The following is a 22,143-nucleotide window of genomic DNA, read 5'->3' as shown; positions in this document are numbered from 1 at the left end:
GGGTGTGTGGAAAGCATTTTATTAAAACAAAAACACCAAAAAGGATGCTTAACAAATATTTGTATTATTTTTCACTTTTTTCCTATAGGAAGCAATCATGCCATGTTCTGGGATTGTATTTCTTATTTAAGCATTATTTTGTTTGCTTGTTTACTTGGACATCCCTGGACGCTCTTTAACAGGAAAGGTTGCCGACATCTTATTGTAGGGCATCTTGGAGCCTACACACAATGTAAATTCAGAAGATAGTTATTTATATGCAAATCATTGAAACTTTCAACATTTTTTTCATATTCCAATTTCCAATTACAATGAATGTTTAGCCTTTTTCCAATTATATTACTGTTGATAATTAATATTTCACATTATAAATTCATAGTACTGCAAAATAACATTTTTGTGTGTGTTAGTTATGTTTACCTTTTATTTCAATTTGATTTGAGTATCACTCTTACTTGAAATCGCCACCATCCAGCAGGCGCTTGTAGGTTTCAATCTCAGCTTCCAGTTTCACCTTGAGGTTGAGCAGAGCTTCATACTCTTGTGTCTGGTTTTGGATATTTGCACGCAAGTTTCCAAGTTCCTCCTCCAGATGAAGGATGATAGTATTATACTTCTCCATTTCCATGTTGTTACGTAGCTCCGTGTTGCGTAGCGTGTCTTCTAGTGATGCTTTCTAATAAGTCATCATAGAAGAGCAATTATATATTTGGGAGGATGTTATTCTAATGGGAATAGTAAATACAGAAAACATGCTCACTAAGCTCTGTTGAGATGCAAGCTCGATTTCTAGAGTCTGTATTTGTCTGGATAAGTCACTTCGCTCCATTTGAGCACCTTGGAGTGCCTCTGTGTTCTGTGATACTTGTGCTTGGACTTCAGCAGTCTAACATTGAGAGAGAAGCAGGGATATCATGCTTACACTGCGGTACATACTGCAGTAACTTTGTTCATGATGAAACTTCATGGCACTATCGAACCTGATTTTCGTGCCACCGTTTGAGATCGTCAGCATTCTTGACTGCGATCTTCTCGTAGTTACCCCTCATGTCCTCCATGATCTGCGACAAGTCTTGGCCTTTGGGGGCGTCGACATCTACTTGTACCCCAGACTGGGAGATCTGATTCCTCAGCTCCCTCACCTCCTGCATCATGATTTGATTTTGAATAAAAAAAGAACAAACTTGAAGTAAATGTATCTGTTCTGTTTCAAAAGGGATGTAATTATATGTGCACCATTCAAGGATTACTTTGAATGCCAAATACAGCAGCATTTGTTCTTGTGCTGCACACTCACATTCTCGTGGTTTCTCTTGAGGAATTCTAGCTCCTCCCTCACGGCTTCTATCTCGCTTTCAATGTTCATTCTGCTCATGTTGGTCTCATCAATGACTTTCTTTAGCCCAGCAATGTCAGCCTCAACAGATTGGCGTATTGCCAATTCCGTGTCAAACCTGTACACAATGACACTTGGTTACAAACATTTCCTTCATGTTATATGGCAATGTCTTGCTTTCCAACAAAATGACAATTATTGATTTAAAATGGGGAAAATCAGCAAATTCAATATATATATCTATACTCTTCATTTTAATTGGATCCTAAAACAAAATGATGCGGCGGGCCAGATTTGGCCCCCGGGCCGCTACTTTGACACGTGTCTTAAAGAGTCCCAGCTATTTTTAAAAACTTAGTAAAGCCGTTATCGTGAGATACTATTCTTTGCAAAATTCCCAAGGCTGAGTGGGTGGTATTGTTTTGTCTTGCCTTGGCAAGGCCAAATACCTTGTGAAAGGAATCCCAGATTTACCAGATTTATATAACTTCACCTAAGAATACAAAAGGCCATGACTAGAAAACAACATACTTGACCCTGAAGTCATCTGCAGCCAGACGGGAGTTGTCAATCTGGAGCACCAGACGAGCATTCTCCGATATCTTGTCAAAGATCTATACAGAAATGAAAAAAATATATGACACATTTGTCAGTCAGTTTTTCTCTCTCAATATGCATCATGTGGTTGACATTTCTTGTTATAGAAAAAAATAGTTGATGTCATCTGGATCTCTGCATCTGTCTAAACCCCCCAAGAGTCAGATTACACAAAACGGGGGGTGGGAGGGAGAAGAAGAATGATCCACTGGAACCGTTTTCCTCTCTGAAAAATAGTTTTGTTCAAGAGCAAAACTACCCTTAATCAAGTGTGTTTATGTGAGGGTAAAAACCTAAATTCTTTGTGGGTGGGAGTGAATTTCTTTTAAAATCATTTGCATCCTGCCTGGCAGGAAAAGGAAAACAGACAGCTCTTTATGAGGAACTTTATGTGAAAATATTTTTGGCATTTAGAGAAATATGTGACATTTGACTCAACTGAGTGGAATTGATTGTTATGCAAGAAGTCCACTCACGCACAGAGCATACATTGGCGCGCACACACACACACACACTCATTCTGTCAGGACAAGATCCTTTGTGTATGTGTTTTCTACACATCTGTTTCACATTGGGGCCCACGGTCACGGGGGGAGTGGTGTAGAATGTCAATTGCAAGCAGCACCATTCGGAGAACTTTTATATGTGGAAGTTTTTACACTCATGCTGGTGACTCATCAAGGGAAGTTGTGGGCAACTTGAAGCACAGAATGATGGGGGATGGTCAGGGCTGGGCTGGGCAGCCACACCCTTTATTCTTATGCAAAATGGAAGCTTACCAACAGAAGAAATTATGATTTTTTTTCCCCTAAAATTTGTATAGTCAAGGAAATGTTATGCTTATTCTCAATTGGCCAGGAAGGGAATAAAAATACTACATTTTTTTCTATCTGAATTAGAAATGTGTCGTTATTTGCCATATTCTTAAAAAGACATACTTTTAGAACTTTTTTTTTTTAAAGTTGATGGACCAAGAGATGATTTTGCAAATCAACACAATATGCTGATATTATAATGTATTGGTAATAAAAAAAAAGTTTAAAAAAGAACATCATAAGCTGAATGCTCTTTAGGCCTACCTGATTACGAAGGTCTTCAATGATGGTCTCATATTTGCTGTAGTCTCTCATATCAGGCCCTCCGGTCTTCAACGCCTCCCTGATCTTCATTTCCAGCTCCTCGTTGGCCTTCTCAAGGTTCCTCACCGTTTCAAGGTAGTTGGCCAAGCGGTCGTTGAGGTTCTGCATGGCGCCCTTCTCGTTGCCAGTAATGCCAGCTCCCATGCCACCTCCGGCGGCCATGGATATACCCATACCACCACCCATACCACCACCCATACCCATTCCACTACCCAGTTTGTGTGGGGCCGAACGCATGGAGGATACGGAGACAGAGGAGATGCGAGTGTCCTGGCCTCCAGCACCACCGTAGGTGCTGGCAGCACGGTAGCGAGGTGTCATGTGGGATGCAGAAATCTGCTGAATGTTGGATCTCCTGTAGCTCATGGTGAAAAGGTTTTCTGCGTTACAGAGAAGAATGCGAGAAGTTGCGAGTGACTGCTGGTCGGCGTCAGAAGAGAAGATGGTAGTGGGAAGTGGGGAACTTATACTCCTCCTTCCTCTCTCCCTCCATCTCAGTTGGCCTTTTTAGACCCAACCCACTTCAACATCGCCCCATTTTTCGTTTCCTGCTTTCACTCCCTCATTGCCCGCAAGTTTCCTTTTTCAAAGTAGTGTTTTTTTTTAGTCGTCATGGAAACGTGCAAAGCATATTATCTACAACAAACCCTGCGTGACCAATGCAAATCAGCTTGGCAGAGTGATAGAATGCAGTGGGTGAATGAGGGAAGTGTAAAGTTCCATTATGTTTAACAGAAACATGGAGGAACTTGGCAAAAGCAACTTAATCCTTTTGGTGTGCCTATAATAGGAATGATGTCTTTGATTCATTGTAACCTCCAAGTTTGGTCTGAAAGGCACAGAAGTAAAACTATGCAATTATGGGCAACACATGCACAAAAAGGAGAAATGTCATAAAATCACTGCAATTTAATTTTGAACTAGAAAATGTGTCATGGTGAAGTTAACTAGGATAATCTAACTAAGTCGGTAGTAACCACATCCACAGATATAATCACAGGTCAATTCATACAATAAGTTGACAATGACAACAATGACTGTTCCCACATTCACAAAGATAATCCAAAGGACACACAAGCTTTTGAGATCCCCCTGAGGTTTTGGAAAAGGTGAGATGCACAAAGACAGTACGTTAGCTGATACCCTGCTCATAATACAATCAAAAACAAAACGTGGTTAAAGGACGGCTCTGTTGAACAATCACATTGTATTTGATGGTCTGTACATATCAGGTCTTCTAACAACTAAATAAGATCTAGCTTCACAGAACATTTGATTGTGCGTGATGACCTCTTAGAAACAACAGCTGACATCAACAGGATCAAAATGTCTATATATGGATTATATGTATTTAAATAAGTGCAAAGGGCAAAATCCGTACAGGCAATATTGATTTTAAAGAAATTCCTTCAGCTGTAGAATGATATTTGAGAAGACTGAGCTCTTGACTTAGAAAATCATGAGCTGTTTGCTGATTTGATTGTGTTTTATTGCTGTATATTTGTAATATCATTGGGTCCTCCCAATAAAAGCTGATGACACCCACAAAGAAAATCAATTCAAGGCCTTCATTTGTTCTTTAAACACACTGTAGCCTTTCAAAATCAACAAAGTCAAAAGAACTATTCTCATTTCAAGACTGTCCAGATTTAACAATCACTCCATAGTTAGTGAAAAAAAAATAAAGAGTGGAAAATTACACTTGCGAAGAGGACAGCAAGACATGAAGAGGAACTATTAACTGAATCTGCATGACTCAAGCCACATGACTGTGGTGCGGCTGTATTTGTATTGAAAAAAAAAATAACACTGACAACATTGCGCTTCACCATCACAACCCCCCAAACAAACAAATTGCAGTCTGTTCAAGTCCTGCCCGGATATTCCACTCTAAAAGAGATGTCTTCCCCGATCACACACTTATTTAGCCAGAATTTTAAGTAAATTCAAAGGCGGTTTCATGCATCCTTAGGCAGTGGTGAGGGAGCTAACAACATCAACAACATGGCAATTGTTAGAATTTATTTTTCTATTCACTTGAATGACTGTAACAGCCAGATCTGACATGAAGACAGCATAATTTGCAATAGTAGAGAACCTATGTCCATGTTTTGATTGAAACTCAAGCTTTGTTGTCTTATTCTTTAAAATATTGGAGGTCTGGGCAATAAACATATGAGCTAAGTTTTTGTTACTCTTCCATAAAGAGTAAACTTTGTACAGCAGATGGGAGACACCTTGAATTTTTTGTGTTAAGGCAGGGGTGGCCAACTCTGATCCTGGAAAGCCCCTATCCAGTCTGTTTTCCATATTTCCTCCTCTACCACACCTCAATCAAATGATCAACTCATCAGCCAGCTGTCCAGAAGCTTCATACCAATCACGATTAATTGATTCAGGTGTGTTGGTGGAGGGAGACGTGGAAAACAGACTGGATAGGGCAGGGGTGGCCAAGTCCAGTCCTTAAAGGCCCCTGTCCAAGGATCGGAATTGGCCACACCTGTGTTAAAGTGTGCTCTTAATTGTATAGTGTTATTTTGAAGGTGGACTGTCTTTTCCATGAACTGCGGTTTGCAATGCGGGCCACATGCGAGTGGGCGTTGCCCACCAATTCAAGTTCAGTACAATAAAGCCTCACCACTTTGAGGGCAGCCAATGCATGGCTGCATCAGTGAAAGAGCTGTGTCTACTTAGTATTTATTGTTTATTTCACCCCCTTTTTTCACTCTGCTAACAGGTTACAAAGGCACAATGATTTAACTTAGAGGAGTTCTGATAAAACTAACCCAACCCAACCAAAATACACATAGTTGAGTTTAGGCAAACCCATGTTATGTCTCTGTGCTGCAGACCAAAACGCCTGGAGTGCACTTCCAGTTTTTATATGATGATAGTGCCATCTGCTGTTATATAATGGCTTATAGTACAGTATAATATTAGTCTATATAGATGACGTTTAAATAAATACAGTTTTACCTATACTTGAGTAAATTTTGGGCCTTCACTTGAGTAATATTAATTTGAAGTAATTCTATTGTTACATTTTAGCTACTCTTTCCACTACCCAACCCCATCCAATGTTTACATTTGAGCACTGTATCTGTAAAATCATAAATCTCTTCTTAAACAAGTGCACTTTGCAGATAGTTAACTCAACATTTAAAATGGACTACTTCATCATTTCCTACAGCAACAAGGAGGTCACAAATACTTGTGACTGAAATAAAATGTATGCCGTACATTATTATGTTGCCGATATCAACTTGAAGTAGACATGTTCAACTTTTAATTGCCTTCATCCTCTTGACTTATGACATGTATGTGTGTCTTTCAACACATTCCTCCCTTGGTGTGTCACTTCACAGCCTCATATAAACCAGAATGCCACTGTCCTTTTAATAGACTTATGATAGGCCATATTGCCTTCTTATCCTTATTACAAATCTTTTATTTATGTATCTATTTTTACTCTGACTTAAGCACTAAGAAGTACTTTTCCCAGAAAGCCCTGAAGTCTGAAGTCTTGTAACACAATTGCATGATCGATATCTTTCATGGGTAATCTGAAAGCTGTTTAAGACTAAAGCTGGGAAACAAAAAAAGGAACTTTATTTGCTCTGCACCTGGCTGATAAAGAAGGAATTCTCATCCCTCCAGGTTGTTGATTCTAGCACTGGTAAATGGAGAACTTAAATCATGCTTTTTTTGGTCTTTTTTTCTCTTGGGGTTGGTATGATGTGAGAAAAAATTACTCAAAGGATAAAAATATGTTTGTCACTTTTTTGAGACATGCAGTCTCGGGCCAAAAATGTGTGGAGAACGTCACACAGGGAAGAAACAATTTACTTCGCACTATGTCATGCCTATGAGAAGGGAGGAAACATGGAGGAGGTGAAAATTTGATCTGCTCTTTCATTATACCCAAGGTCTGACTTTATGCACTGTGTGTAAATATTGACAGGATACTGCAATGACAAAACTGATGCTCTTTTTGTAAAAATAAACAATGGAGTTTAAAGTAAGGCATAAATTATGGTGGTTTATAGTACAGAACAATGTATAATTTTCAATATGACATTAATGTACTGTCTTGCACTATTTCCAGGCTGTAAATGTGCAACAAGATGTTATTTTTTCCCCCTTTGACAACACACCCATCTCCACACCCCATGTCATATTCCTGTGTTCATGACAATGACCAATGGCAAGCCAGAAGTGACCCTCCCCTATTCAGATAAATAGCACCAAATGCCAGGTTCGGTCTATCTGCCTGACTCTCAAATCATCAGCAGAGACTCCTCTCACCCACCTCGCTGCTAAAGAATCCTGAGACCATGTCTGCCAGAGCTGTGAAGACCACCACCTTCTCTACCCTGTCCACATCCAGGGGTCCATCTCATGGCTTCAGCAGCCGTTCCTTCTCCGGTTACGGCGGCCGAGGTGTGGGTGCCGCCAGGCAGAGCTGCGTCGTCCGTGGCTCCTACGGTGGGGTGGGTAGCAGTGGTGCCGCCATTGGCGTTGGGGGCTTCAAGGTGGTTGGTGGCTATGTTGCTGGGGGTTCAGGCCAAAGAGCTGGAGGATTAGAGTATGGGTATGTAGGCTTTGGTGGGGGCATGGCAGGTGGTCTGGCCCAAGAAGTGGTGGCTCCCATCACAGAGGTGACTGTGAACAAGAGCCTGCTGGCCCCCTTGAACCTGGACTTTGACCCCGCGATCCAAGCAGTCCGCATCCAGGAGAAGGAGCAGATCAAAACACTCAACAACCGTTTTGCTTCCTTTATTGACAAGGTCAGTCAATTTTTCTAAGAATTTCATTGTTTCATTAGAAAGCTTGAAAAACAGCATCTTCTATATTGCTTGTATTTTTCATTGATGGGATGAAATGCTTGTAATTGTTGGCTGAGAGCTGCTGTTGCCTCAGAAATTGCTGAGAAAACTGTGTTTATATATTGGCCACTTAGGACTAGCCCCAGATTTAAATCTTATGGCATATTTTTCCCTAAAAAATATGGAGCTCACGAGCCTGTTAAAATCCATAACTTACCCTCATTGGACTTTGGTTCACAGCAGGTGAAATAAAGTATGGTTTACACCCCATAATTTAGGGCAGATATACACATTTTTTTACACTAAATCTACCCTAGAAAATAATCTATTAAAAAAAAGACTGATAAATGCAAATTCAGTTCTAGAGAAACCTGTTAATCAATCATACAAACCCTTTATCTCGAAGAAGCCGCCCCTTCCTCTATATTGTAAAACTTCACATAGATGCCTCTTATGTTTGCCCAAGACCCCACCCAGGGTGCGTACACTGAATAGAGATGTTGTATATGAGCAAGAGTGTATCAGAATTGGGAAATACCATCGTAGTAGAGTATTCAAAAATGTATTGTGGCTTCAGTTTGGGTAATAATTGACATGACAGAATGTGGTGATGTCAGAGTCATTTTTCTTTCATGCCATTCATTGTCCAGCCACATAGTCAAAACAATTCATTTAGTTCTTCATATCTCTTCTTCGCCCATTCTGACTATCTGGTCACATTCCATAATTTATTTATAGGTGCCCAGTCAATTTCTCCACGAATGCATGCATCAATTGTGGTAAAGAATACCCATTGAAAAATGATCAATCAATCGATTGCCAGCCAATCATACAGGGCACAAACAACCATTCAAACCTAGAACCATACTCAATTTGAAATAGCCAATTAGTCTACCAAGCATGATTTTCAAAATCGTGCTTGTTTGGCTACTTTTTATCTCAGAACTGTAAAACAGATGTGCTCCCAATTAGTTTATGGGGCCACCTTACTAAAAATATTGTTATTTAATAATGGTCTTTTCCTATAGGTACGCTTTCTGGAACAACAGAACAAAATGCTTGAGACCAAATGGAAGCTCTTGCAGGAGCAAGCCCCAGCATGCTCCAGCATTGATGCCATGTATGAAGCCTACATCGCCAACCTGCGCAGACAACTGGACACTTTGGGCCATGAAAAGATCAAACTGGATTCTGAACTGCATCACACGTCAGGTCTGGTTGAGGACTTCAAGACCAAGTGAGATGATGTTGCTATTTCATAGACATGCATGGGCTCAATTCCCGCTGGTGGCGTATGTTTGTGAGCGCGGATGGTCCTTTGTCTCTCTATGTACCCTATGACTGACTGGCGACCAATCTAGGGTGTGTTCTGCTCCAGGAACCTCTCTCCAAAACCCCTTTGAGGATGGGTGGTATGAAAGATGAATGAATGAATATACATTGACTACTTATTAGTATATGTAAGATAAATATGATTATGACACATTCTTTGTTTAATACTGTTTGTATTTTACTTTATTTTATTCATTTTTAGGTATGAAGATGAGATCAACAAGCGCAATGAATGCGAGAACAACTTTGTGCTCTTAAAGAAGGTGTGTTTATATCTTCTGTCCATTTTTTTTACATTTCTGTTGCACTAATTTATGTTTTCCAACTCAAAGGCATACAGTGTACTGAACAATTCACTCTGTTGCAATGTAGGACACCGATGCAGCATACTTGATCAAAGCAGAGTTGGAGGCCAAACTTGATGGGTTATCTGATGAGCTTGATTTCCTGAGGCAGATTTTTGACGCTGTAACAAAATTACATTCTTTAGTCACTTATATCTAAAGTACAGGGCACATCTGTATTTAAATCTCACATTTGTGTGCAGGAAATCGCTGAGCTTCAAAGCCAGATCAAGGACATATCAGTTATCGTGGAGATGGACAACAGCCGTCAACTTGACTTGGATGCCATTGTTGCTGAAGCGCGTGCCCAGTATGAAGACATCGCTAATCGTAGTAGAGCTGAGGCTGAATCATGGTACAAGAACAAGGTAGTTTTAAACATTCATTTTTTTCTAGACCGCTTATTATATTCCTATTGTACCTTGTAGTCTGTATACTATACTAACAAATAATAAGTCATACAATGTAGCCAAGTCAACTTGACCAACCCGCAAATATTGTATTTTCACATGTCCGCCTAGTATGCCGAGATGCAGCAGTCTGCTGGTAAATGCGGTGAAGACCTGAAGTTAACCAAGACCGAGATCGCTGACATGAACCGCAGAATAATGAGGCTGCAGGCCGAAATCGACATGGTTAAAGCACAGGTAAGGCTCCAATCGCTAATGGTTAGTTTTTACCACCTCCTGCATATGACTCATCTTAGTCTCCAGAAATCATGTGATTTTCACCAAAAAATGTAATACACCCAATTTTCCATTTAGTCCATGCATTCATTTAGAGTTTTTGAAAAATCTTGCTCACAACTCACTCTCCTAGAAACAGAAGTATTTAAAAAAAATAATCATCACTATTCTGTTATTAGAGAGCCAATCTGGAGGCCCAAATCGCTGAAGTTGAGGAGCGTGGCGAGTTGGCAGTGAAGGATGCCAAACTCCGTATAAGAGATCTGGAGGAGGCTCTTCAGAGGGCCAAGCAGGACATGGCCCTGCAGGTCCGCCAATACCAAGAACTGATGAATGTGAAGCTTGCACTGGACATTGAAATCGCTACATACAGGAAACTTCTGGAAGGGGAGGAAGACAGGTACGTATGATGTTGGAGTGTCAACTTTGTCTCTGTTATGTTTCTTAATTAATATGTCTGTGTCTCTTAAGGTTGGCATGTGGGATCAACATCAATGTGTCCAAGATAAGCAGTATGTATTCCATTATTGTAAAGTCTGATAAACCATAAATATCTACGTGCGTACAATTTCGATAACCAATTATTTTTTAATTGACAGCTGTAAAATACAATGCATGTAGCCTGGAGAGCTCCCGTACCCCGTCCTACGTCACCAGCTCATTTGCCACTGTCAAGACAAACGGCGATTCCGTCTCTGCCCCAGAGACAGCGGAGGTAGACAGCACCACCACGACTGCAGTCACTGCAACTGAAGCTGTGGTGAGCACCAGCGAAGAGAAGAATGAGGCGGAGGTGCCCGCTGCCACCGAGGCCGATACTACCGTTGAAGAGCAAGTGGAGGCTGAAGCAGTGCCTGAATGATCTCCTGATTACAGTTGAATCTGACAAGAAAAATCACATCATTATTAAAAGTCCATAAGAAGTCGGCTGTTTCTATTTGTCGTGGATCTTAGATGAACACATGGGAAACTTAAACATTACTGCTTATTGTAACGTTAGTCAACTTAGATCAGTTCCGTCATATAGGCAATACATGTGTGAGGCCACTAGAAGGAGCTGTCCCATAGGTTTTTCTTAAGTCAAGAAATCAAGCTGCCACGTACCAAGTAACTTGCGGAAGACAAGAAATTAGTCAGTCACATGTTCAGTTCTTGAGCTATATTAACGCAAAGTAAAGTGAGCAGTGCGTGCAGATGATCAATTTTCTATTAGACAGGTCTTATCACGCTTTTTCAGCTAAAAACATTGAACCATTTCAAATTGTTGCATGGGCCAGGAACCAGGTTGCCCTAACTGTTCAGACTGTTCAAGAAATATATCTTACCTGTGGTATTAAACCCAATGACAATGAAGAAATCATGTCAATAAGTATTCTTAATAGATTAATCTCTGCATCAGAACGTTAGTTTTTACTAGTCAATTTATGTTTTTACCTTCACTTATTGCTATAGGTCATTGTAGTATTGTGATACTACAGTCGTGACTAAAAGAATAAAATCCCAGATAAAAGTGGCAGAAATGAGTTCCCTTCACATCCGGGAAGATTATTGTGGGACAATTGTGACAATTAATCTGACATGCATATTCTTTGAATCTATTTAATTCCCAGAGTGCATGAATGCTCAACACAAGAAAGCTTGAGCCTAGATTCAAACATAAAATTCCAAAGTGTGAGGCAAGTGCGCTGATCATGTGTCTACCATACTGCCCTATTCTTGTAAACAGTCATATATAACAGTATATGCAGTAAATAATGATAGTGGTGTAGTTTACATATATAAATGAGTTACAATTACAGCAAAGTAGTCATGTAATATGCCACCATGTTTTCTTTAAAACAGTACCAAGAAGGAATGCATGAACTCATGTAGCACTGAAGAAATAAAAAAACAGGTTGTAACAGGCATACTTTGAGGTAGTGGCACACCCAACCGCTCGTGAAGTACAAAAGGCAGACCTTTTATCCTTTTTTGTAATTTAGCACCACTGTGACGGCTGACTTATAGCCAGATAAACTCAGTTTGTATTCATTCAAGTTTCAAGTTCACCCCCAATTGAATAGTGTGCAAACATCCAGTATGTAGATCAAATGTTGAAAAGTCATGACAAGTGACTTGAAATATTAGGACGCAGAAATAATACAGTATCAATGTTGACCTTCATCTGCACCTCCAGTGTTGAAAGTGAATTTACGAACGTGTTTTATAAAAGTTTGCCCATGCAAATAGAGATTTCTTTAAAAAAAATGTAGGTCAATGAATCAAAGTAAAACGATTTGCTTCTCCAGTGTAAGTTATTCTGGTTTTGTTCATAATATTATTATCTTGGATTGCTTTTGTGACTCCATAGATCTCAGCGTACAACATTTATGCACAACTTTGGAAAAATGCCAACTAGACAACTTTCAAAAAGGACCATCTGGGCATTTTTCAACACATATATCTCTGATATAAGGACATATAATAAATAATGACCATGGGCATATTTAGATTTGAACTCTCAAGCTTAAGCGGGAACCATAGTGTGTGGGAGTCAAATGCAGTATATTTAATCGTTAAGCTATCATTAAACATTCAAATAATTGAGGTTTTGAATTTTGGCAGGTGCACTGATGCATAGAAATTTTCCCTTGCAGTTGCTGGCACACACCTACTTTGAGCAATTTACTTGCATGCTCAAGTTTTCATTGGTAGAATGTATGGTCATACCACTGACTTGACATTATGTTTAGTTAACCCACCAATCATGTAGTGATCTCATCTTATCTCATTTTCTGAACCACTTTATACTCACTAGGGTCACAGCATTTATTTATTTGTGTTTTATTATTTTAGATTTTTTTTATTATGTGTACCTTTCTATGCACTATTGTAGTCACAGTAGTAATCATAATGGTAGTTACTGAAATCCCGTGTGCTTGTTTGACATTATGTTATGGTATATTCTGTGTAATATATTTAAATTGGACACCCCAAACTATCCGAGTACTACAAAGGTTCGAATCTCGATGACATTTTCACTTATCTTTGCATATTTTGAGTGCCTGCAGATAATATTGTAAAACTGCACTGCACAAATTACACTCATTGGGGCTTTGGCCGCAAATAATATTTTCAAATTATTGCATCATACAACACAGGGAGTGATCATCTCATTTTTTTTGAACTGCTTTATCCTCATTAGGGTTGTAAGGGGCGCTGGAACCAATCCCAACTGTCTCCAGGCCAGAAGCAGGGGAAATCCTTAATCGGTGGCCAATCTCCAAACTCCACACAGGTGGATCCGTCTGGACTTGAACCCAGGGCCCCAGAGCTGTGAGGCCGACGCACCCACTCATTATTGAATTTACCCAACATGCTGATAATAGATCAAGCATGGAGTCATTCATGTGTATTTTGATGGCACTTATCTCAATTTTTCTGTGCATGGTTGCACTGATGGCACGCCTGGTTTGTGCTCCTCTTTTGGGGCCATGACAATTGGAATCCCACTACCACACCCAAAAACTTGCATAATATTGAGCATTTTCTGGCACATGCTGTACAATGACTTTGGTCTGTTTCAATCAAGACTTGACAGCTGCACCTCCTTCAGCCATTTAAAGCATTTAAATCCACCCTTTACAGCCTTTTTAAAAAGTCAAGGACGTTCAAGGATGATCATGAGTTATTTGTCCCTATTGCTGACTGACAAGTAGTTAAGTGCCTGCGGGGCATCTAAGCAGAAATGCTACCGGCACCTAAAGCTTTACCCTGTGAACTGGACCTGTTTGGCTTTAGTTATGCATCCAAACTATGATCTGTAAGTGGAGTCACCCCACCCAAAAGTACCATGCTTTGTTAAGGATGGGTGTGAAATTTGCAATGCCAGTTGCTGCCTAAGAGTTAGTTATCCTGCAGGGCATTTCATAATGAAGGCAATCAAATCATTAGACCTGAAGATATGAATTGCAAAGCTGCAAGATTGTATAACCATTTAAAAAAAAAAACGGAGCTCAAATCATTGTTATTTTAAATGTGTTTCATTTATTGCATTAAGATGGGAGTTTGGTTTTTTTTCCCTCTCATGACAAACAATACTACGTAGATATATGGTTGGTTGTTTGATGGTTACGTTGGCACTTTTGCTTGGGACAGTCATTGCAGAAAAACACAGTATCCAAAACCTGTTTTAGCATAGTCGACAGAGGCTTAATCTGTCATGTGACACACAGTGATGAAGAGCATGCTACAAAACTTGATCAGTGTGTAAATCACAAAGGCAGGAACATTTAAGGTATTCACTTTCTTGTAACTATCTGCTTGAGATGGGTGTGAACACAATTTTCTGTCGCCGCTAATGATGATGAAAGGCTAGTAAATAGTATGCTTACTGTTCAATTCACTACTATGTTTAGTCAAGGGAATAGGCTGATGTAATGATCCTTACTGAATTGTTTGTTCTGCAATCTATGAAAATATGAGAAAAGTACATACATTTGTCCATAGGATAAGTAATAGTAGGCTGTTATTCTTTTGCCTGAGTTGCCTAAGACAAAAATGGCATGTGAGGGAAACCTTTAAAACAGCCTCAATGATTTTGCTTCCAAGAAAAAAAGCAAAAATATAGGCTGTTTTGGCTTAGTACGAATACTTTTGTATATCTGAACGGAGTATTAATGTGGAAGTTTCCACCGTGAGACAATTAGGGAACAGATGCCTCTCTACAAGGGACATTAACCGTCATTTTCTAAGCCATAAGCATGTTACCATTGGTAGTTGGGGTGTGGCTCCAATTTGGAGCTTTTCCACAACAGTTCCAAGCCTCTTCACAAGAAATGATAAAGTTTGCTCAGATGAGTATAACTACAGACAACAAATCAAGTCAAATCACCTATTTTTTATTTATTTATTTATTTTAGCAAAGAGTACATTCTGTACAAACGCAATGCTTGTGCTTTCTTTGTCTTTCACATACTTTTAAGATTCAAAGCAGACAAAATGGACCAAGAGCATTTAATTGCAGGTCTTGTTGTTTCTTGTCATTGGACTTTGTAGTCTGCAAATAACCTTAAGATGTTAAAACAAAAGGGATGATGGAAAGGAGATGGGTGGAAGTTTGACCTGCAAGAACAGCGTAAACCTACAACAAAACTAATGAACTGGAACGGGGCCACATTTGCTCACAAGGAAAGGCCAGAAATATTCACTCAATGGGTTTTTATTTCTTTCAAAATTCCCCACGCATCTTGCTTGACATGAAAACCAGTACTGTATCATCTGCACATTTCCTATCATTCCAGTTTTCTGTAAAAACCAGGCCACTTTACATCCAAAGAAAGTACAAAAAAACATCAGCAGAGTGCGCTACTGCGCAACTGGACAACTATCATTATCAGTGGAGCAATGTTTTTTGCTCCCACCCCACACACAAACTAATGTACACAATAGACAGATTTGACACTCTATGTATTGCAATTCCATTTAGGTTTTGCAGCCATTTCTTTTTCCCTATGTCCCGATATCCTACTTTCTGACTGCAGATCAAGTTAATTATATACTACTATCAAAATGGCACTCATAAAGGGTTGGGCCTGACTGGGTGGGGTAAGCGGATGAAAAGTATTCAATTTACTCTCTCTTGTTCAAACATGCCAGTCTCATGATGTTATGCACAAACCTCTTCTGGGTCATCTTTTAGTTTTCCCATTGTAGTTTTCTTTTTATATTTATCATGATATTATATTGATAGTACTGTTTAGGGGGGTCATTGACACAGATCCATTATCTGCTTGTCTGAAAATTACCTTTGGAATTTTTATGGAGATGGTTGTTTAGTGACAAATAAGTGGTTGCTAGGCACAACTGCAATAACAGATGAAAGATGGGCAGAAGAGCATTTAGTCACTATCATTTGTCATTCTTGCACACAGGTGTTGTTTCACACAAACTGTGAACAGAAACATGAGTTACATTTCTGCTGACTCTAAACAATCAATACCTCATTCTTGACTTTAAGATCAATTTTTTTTTACATATAAATAACCTTACATGTGAAGAATTATAACATGTCTGTGCACAAATCATCAAACATGCAGATAAATAATCCTGCTTGCAATGCCAAACAGGTTTCAGTGTTGACTGAGCGGCATTACGCGGACACACCCTCTGTTGGCAGCCTCGTAAAGTCTCAGTTTTCAGTTGAGTGAAACACAGCTATGGCTGCATGGAACCACTCCTACCCATTCTGCTTATGGATGAGTACATTGCGACAAGAGCATGAATTCTGCATTGAGCCTTTAACAGTCATTGAAAGGCAAGTGATAGTTACAAGGGTCTGACAGATGAGTTGGGTGGTGTCCAGAGGGAATGCTTGCATTGCTGGTTGAGCAAAAGAAACTTGCTTCAACAAGTTGTCAGCACGGTATTATGAGTGATTACTGTGAAGTCCACAGGGACGGCTCCATAGACACAAGATGACAAGAGGAATTAGTTGAAATTTCAAATAAGATTTATCCACACTTTTTTTTTTTAACTCACCTTATTGTATGACTCCCCAACCCTCACAATATACCCGATTGACAAAAAGTAGAAAGGAAATATGACAACCAACATAAGAAAACGGGACCCCACCCAAATTTTGGTAAATCAGTTGCATAGTTGGCGGCTCTTTCCCTTTGAAGATATTTTTTGCAAGAAAGAATTGGCATATATAATACTGGAAATAATATAATATATGTTAACGCCTGGGCCTCACAGCTCTGGGGTCCTGGGTTCAAATCCAGGTCATGTCCATCTGTGTGGAATTTGCGTGTTCTCTCTGGGCCTGCATGGGTTTCTTCCCGGTACTCCGATTTTCCCCCCACATTCCAAAAACATGCACGGTAGGCTGATTGGACACTAAATTGCCCCTAATTATAAGAGTGTTCATTGTTGTCTGTCTCCTTGGGCCCAGCGATCGGCTAGCTACCAATTCAGGGTGTTCCTGGCTCAGAGACAGTTGGGATTGGATCCAGCACCCCCACAACCCTAATGAAGATAAAGCAGCTCAGAAAATGAGGTGAGATATAATATGTGAAATGGACAATGAGAATGCAAGTTAGTGACAGTATTTACACTGAAATTAACATGATTATTGCATAATCACAAAAAATGTATGATGTCAACATACATAGGCGTTTTCCATTGTTTCATATGAAAAGATGGTTACTATTTTTTTTAGGCTAGACATCTTTCAAGATCTTGTCTGATGAAAAGTAAGTCATCCAGTTTAACCAGAGCATGTGCCAGCGTTCCCATGCCTGCTTTCTTGTCCAATTACCATACATGGTGTGTGTGTTTGTGTGTGTATGTGTGTGTGTGTATGTGTGTGTGTGTGTGTGTGTGTGTGTGTGTGTGTGTGTGTGTGTGTGTGTGTGTGTGTGTGTGTGTGTGTGTGTGGGTAGGTGTGCACACGCAAGGTAGGGCGTATGGAGTGAGTGTGTGCAAATGTGAGTAGTGTGGGAGGAGTAGATGCATTGACAAGGTGTTAAAGTCCATTCCTGTAAGCACAGTTGATGGGATTGCGTTGGCATGCAAGTTCTGTCGACTTGTCAACTCTCCAAGATGTGTGAAAATGTCTTCCAATAGCAACTCAGCAATGTAGCTCAGCTAGATGGTTGGAGCGCTTTAGTGAGAGAGACTTTAATTCCACTCTCATTAATCTTAACGATGGTTCACATTCACGGTTAACCACATTCTCTGTTCTTGGCCCACACAAGCTTGTTCCACACATAGCATGCAGCTCCTGGTTGTAAGGGCGTGCCTCTCTTACAGGTGGTGAAACGGTGAAGTTTAGATTACTATCCAAACCAACAACACTCCTTTAGTGACACTCCCACATCAGGATCCCGGCACAGGTATTAAGGTGTGTGAATGTGAGCCCACTCAGACATTGTTATGAGTCATATGTTCAATGGACTGATAAAATTTCAAAAAGAGGCAAAGTTGACTTGCTTGACGCAAACATGATGCAAAGACAAAAAAATCAACAAGAGCCTACTTTTGCAACTTTATAAATCAACAAGACATAAGGCAAACATAAGTATACTGTATCGCCCCTTTAAATGTAGTATAATTTGTTAACATATGTGCAAAAATATTGGGTTTTGGACATCATTGAATTTGCAGATCTACTGTTTTATAATTCCCATACATGCAATCCACTACATGTTAAACCAGTCTGCGTGAAACAAAACGAAATATTTGACATTTTTTGTTTTGTCTTTGGTATCTTTGTGAATATCAAAAATTTGACCTGATGCAAACGGAAATAATAGTGTAGTCATTTAAAATAAGCAAGGATTTGCACCTCTAAAAGAGCATACAATGCGAATATGGTTGCAAAAAAAGATCAGCAAATGCAGTGCTGTTATTCACAATGCTGTAGAATAAAGCACACTTGTAGTATACTGCTGTGATAAGTAATCCCTAACAATCACAAACGAGGTTTCTCGTCAAGTCTGCTCACCAAATATTTGACTTCACGCTACCTAGAAAAAATATATAAATTGTCACAAGACATGATAGGCTGGAGCTGCTCTGTGGTTTTTGTCACCAATGGCCTGCGGGAAAGCATGAACTTGCCATTTTTATGAATTCTCAATATCAGGCTGTTTGCTGTGAATGCAAAAAAAAAGCAATGTGGATGCCATTTGGCTTTTCAGTGAGCTAATTACTAGAGCTCTGGTATAAAAAAAGTGAGAGTATCGGTAGGAAAAGATCAGAAGACTCGTATTCATGGAATTGCTTTTGCCGTTCTAACACAATAAATAACATTGCAGACAAAAATAAAGAAAAATAACGGTTTCTAGGCCCATAGGTAGCTACTGCTTGGATGTACTTGGGCAAGGCCCTATGGTATAGCATTGTTTGTAAACCACTTTAATTAAGAAACTTTGGTGTAATCTGGCTTTTTGTGTGGTATGCAAAACAAAATTCACTGCAGAATGAGAGTCGATTTTATCTGTAATCTGGATAAATAATGAAAAGATGAAATAAAAGGTTCTCCTAACATTTTATTACAGTCCTAATCTAATTGGAATGGAACTATGTTTTATTTCTCTTCCTATTTGAAGCTGCCAACTTCTTAGAAAGCTGTTATTGTCAAAAAGTTAGTTCAGCTTGTGCAATAATATGCTTTAAATGGAGGATAGAAGCTCTAAGCTTGATATTGGCAGATGTGTATGGGTGTCTATGCATTGTAGTAGTGTCTCGTCTTGTAAGGATGACAAAACTTTCAGTAATGTGCTTACCTAGTAACAACGCTTTGCACAACAGTGCTAGGAAAAAAAAGCAAAGACACAATGTGCAATAAGAGAAACACTTTTTAAAAAAATGGTGACAAACATAACATAACATGACCTTCTCGTTGATCTCCCTTTGGTCTGGAAATTTCCCTATGTTTAAAATAGTCAGTATTTATGTAAATGCCGGTCTATATACAATATGAATATTTTTTTATTTTTTATAAATGAGATTAAGAATGAGGAACCTGCTAAACGACACCTCCAAGGAATGTTCACACCTACTACTTTACACATGCTGTAATGGAAAAAAACTTTTGATTGCCATCATACTATCATTAGATTTGTATGGATATATTATAAAACTATCTCAACCCATGAAAGGCATGTATTTTTTTTCTGTGCATGCAGATTGAGAGTGCACATAAGTTAGGAATTGCATTACATTCATTTCATTTGATCATTTAAAAGTCATACGAAGATGTACATATGCTTGGTGTTTGCTTCTTGACGCACATTTATTCAAGGTTTGGAAACCATAAAGCAATAATCAAATCATTTTCTCCAAATAGTTGTTGGATGGCTGAAATTTGAGTGTTGAGGTAAAGTTCCACATCATACTAGAAAAAATAATAATGTCATACCCATGCAAAAAAATGGGGAAAGAATAAAACAATAAATAACATGTATAAAATAGAGGTCTCGTTGTGATTAATGGTGCAGAAGGTCAAAAAAAATATGGCTTGAGTGTGGAACAACTGGGTGTGGTTAAATCAGGCATTCAACACACCTGAGATGCATTCTGGAGGAAGATTGTTAGCTCACAAAACACGGCAGATTAAGTGAGAAAATATGGAGAATCAACAACAAGTACCAACGTTATGCCATAATGAGGTAAATTCTGTACATGGGCAACTCCTTGGAATGGTTCATTTGCTACCCGTTCTAACATGCATTTTGCCAGGATGACTAATTGCCTGAAGGCTTTTTGCTTGAAAGGCCTACACAACAGAATCTTTGCCCTCTGTTTGTAATCTTTGTTAGTGCTTACCAAAGATGAATGATGTAATGTTACAAATAATCTTGTCTTGTTAAATTGGTGCATCAAATTTTGGCAAATGTGAAATTTGTTCATCTTTAAGGCCTAAAGCCAAAAAACACTGTGACCAGGTCAAGTCCAGATATGATTATGCATATTCTCTACTTCGGTCACAGTCTGCAGAAGTTGTCCATCTTGTGGAAGACTTCCTGTGAGTGGTTCCAGTTTTATCCAACTTTACAACATCTTTTTCTTGAATCTGTATCCGTTTTTGCTACTGCAACCAAGATGGCGCTGTTTAAGTGGCAGCCGGTCACAGGAGCTCCTTCAATTCTTGTTTGTTTTGTGTTTTTGCTGCTTTTCCGTCTTAATGATTTGATTTGGTGAGTCTTAATGATCCCAGTTACTTTGCTTTGCATTGTACTTTGTGCTTTTGCTTTGTTGTTCTGCGGCCTTTGCGACTGTACTGTCTAACTTGTAACTCTGCCTTTCCCTGCATTCTCACCCTCTTGCTACTGTCACAATGAAATTTCCCTGAATACGGGATGCATAAAATTATCCAATATAATTATGAAGGGAGAACTGAGTACCAATTGATCAGCTCATATTTTTTTTTATACATTAATACATATTTTCAGTCAGTGACCAATTGATTATAATTTGAGCATTGAGAAATCAATAATTCCGTCTGCTTTTTAAAAACCCATAATCCTTGTTCATATTATGGTGAGAACTATTGCATGCAAATAAAACAAATTGGATTGGATAACTTCTCATCCTGTATTCAGTAAATTAATTGTGTTTGATTTAATCAGAATAAGAAACAAGGCCTTAATAAGATGCAAACATGCCTGTCATGATTTGAAACGTCTTTCTTTTTTTTCTTTAAGCCTAACTTTTCTTTTAGGGTATCTAGAATGAAGACTTTAAATCTCTTTCATGTTAATATTAACCTTTTAATCATGCGCCAAAACATTAATGCTCTTAAAATAATGAAGAAATTCCCAATTTGGATCCAATTTATTTGAGTGACATGACTGATTTGGACTATTGATATTAAACTTGATTATGTTTTCTTTTTATAGTTTAAGAAGGAAAAAGAACAATCAGTTACATTATTATGTGGGCATCCTTGTGAATATGGCAGATAACCTGGCTGATGCTTCTCTAAATCTAATTAATAATGCACCATTTTTTTTTAAAGACGAAGCTTATGGAATTACGTTTCTCTGACCATCATTTCAATTTTAAACACTTTCTAAAGTTTGACTTGAAGGGATAAGCATTAATAATAAACATCCAATACTGTAAATCTTTGTTTCCTGACATAACACCATGTTTCCTCTGTTAACCTCTTACTACTTTCTTCTCCCTCAGCCTTTCCCATGTAGGGTGTGTCACAGTTTACCTTCTGACAATGCCTCCATACCTGTTTGACAGGATTAGCCACTCGTGTTGTTCAGAGCCAGAGGCATGTATGTTGGGTGTGACAGTAGTTGGCCAGTAAAAGTGAGAGGACAGGTTGTAATAATGAGGATCCTCCCCCATCAACTCAGCTCAGCTATATAAGCAAGCGGGCAT

At 39.0% G+C, this 22,143-nt stretch overlaps 2 protein-coding genes across 3 annotated transcripts; one reads left to right on the top strand and one right to left on the bottom strand.

Moving 5' to 3' along the window:
- Positions 1-58: 58 nt before the first annotated feature.
- Positions 59-3,623, bottom strand: LOC144202691 (keratin, type I cytoskeletal 18-like). 2 transcript variants are annotated; one of them, XM_077725580.1, is made up of 7 exons: positions 3,013-3,623; positions 1,868-1,950; positions 1,298-1,454; positions 981-1,145; positions 761-886; positions 421-676; positions 59-221 (listed from the first exon to the last, which is right to left on the bottom strand). In XM_077725580.1, exons 1-6 carry the CDS (start codon positions 3,436-3,438, stop codon positions 452-454), a joined length of 1,182 nt encoding a protein of 393 aa, XP_077581706.1. In that variant the 5' UTR covers positions 3,439-3,623; the 3' UTR covers positions 59-221; positions 421-451. The 2 variants fall into 2 exon arrangements, with proteins under 2 accessions (XP_077581706.1, XP_077581705.1); XM_077725579.1 differs by having other exon boundaries at positions 456-676; positions 3,013-3,622.
- Positions 3,624-7,346: 3,723 nt separating this feature from the next.
- On the top strand, positions 7,347-11,181 carry LOC144202917 (keratin, type II cytoskeletal 8-like). Its single transcript, XM_077726041.1, has 9 exons — positions 7,347-7,859; positions 8,927-9,135; positions 9,433-9,493; positions 9,603-9,698; positions 9,778-9,942; positions 10,096-10,221; positions 10,440-10,660; positions 10,732-10,772; positions 10,860-11,181. Exons 1-9 carry the CDS (start codon positions 7,407-7,409, stop codon positions 11,120-11,122), a joined length of 1,635 nt encoding a protein of 544 aa, XP_077582167.1. The 5' UTR covers positions 7,347-7,406; the 3' UTR covers positions 11,123-11,181.
- The last annotated feature ends 10,962 nt before the right edge of the window (positions 11,182-22,143 follow it).

The sequence above is a fragment of the Stigmatopora nigra genome, chromosome 10, assembly GCF_051989575.1.
Source record: "Stigmatopora nigra isolate UIUO_SnigA chromosome 10, RoL_Snig_1.1, whole genome shotgun sequence".
Lineage (NCBI taxonomy): Eukaryota > Metazoa > Chordata > Actinopteri > Syngnathiformes > Syngnathidae > Stigmatopora > Stigmatopora nigra.
Note: the sequence above shows the minus strand (reverse complement) of the source record. Positions and strands in the feature narration are given on the sequence as shown.

Bases quoted from the DNA above. Each gene is read 5' to 3' on its own strand.
- LOC144202691 (XM_077725579.1), bottom strand. From the start codon at position 3,438: ATGAGCTACAGGAGATCCAACATTCAGCAGATTTCTGCATCCCACATG. The intron at 1,951-3,012 runs GTAGGCCTAAAG...ATTTCTGTATAG, and splicing joins TTGAAGACCTTCGTAATCAG to ATCTTTGACAAGATATCGGA. The intron at 677-760 runs GTGAGCATGTTT...ATGACTTATTAG, and splicing joins TTGCATCTCAACAGAGCTTA to AAAGCATCACTAGAAGACAC.
- LOC144202917 (XM_077726041.1), top strand. From the start codon at position 7,407: ATGTCTGCCAGAGCTGTGAAGACCACCACCTTCTCTACCCTGTCCACA. The intron at 10,222-10,439 runs GTAAGGCTCCAA...TTCTGTTATTAG, and splicing joins TCGACATGGTTAAAGCACAG to AGAGCCAATCTGGAGGCCCA. The intron at 10,773-10,859 runs GTATGTATTCCA...TTTAATTGACAG, and splicing joins CAATGTGTCCAAGATAAGCA to CTGTAAAATACAATGCATGT.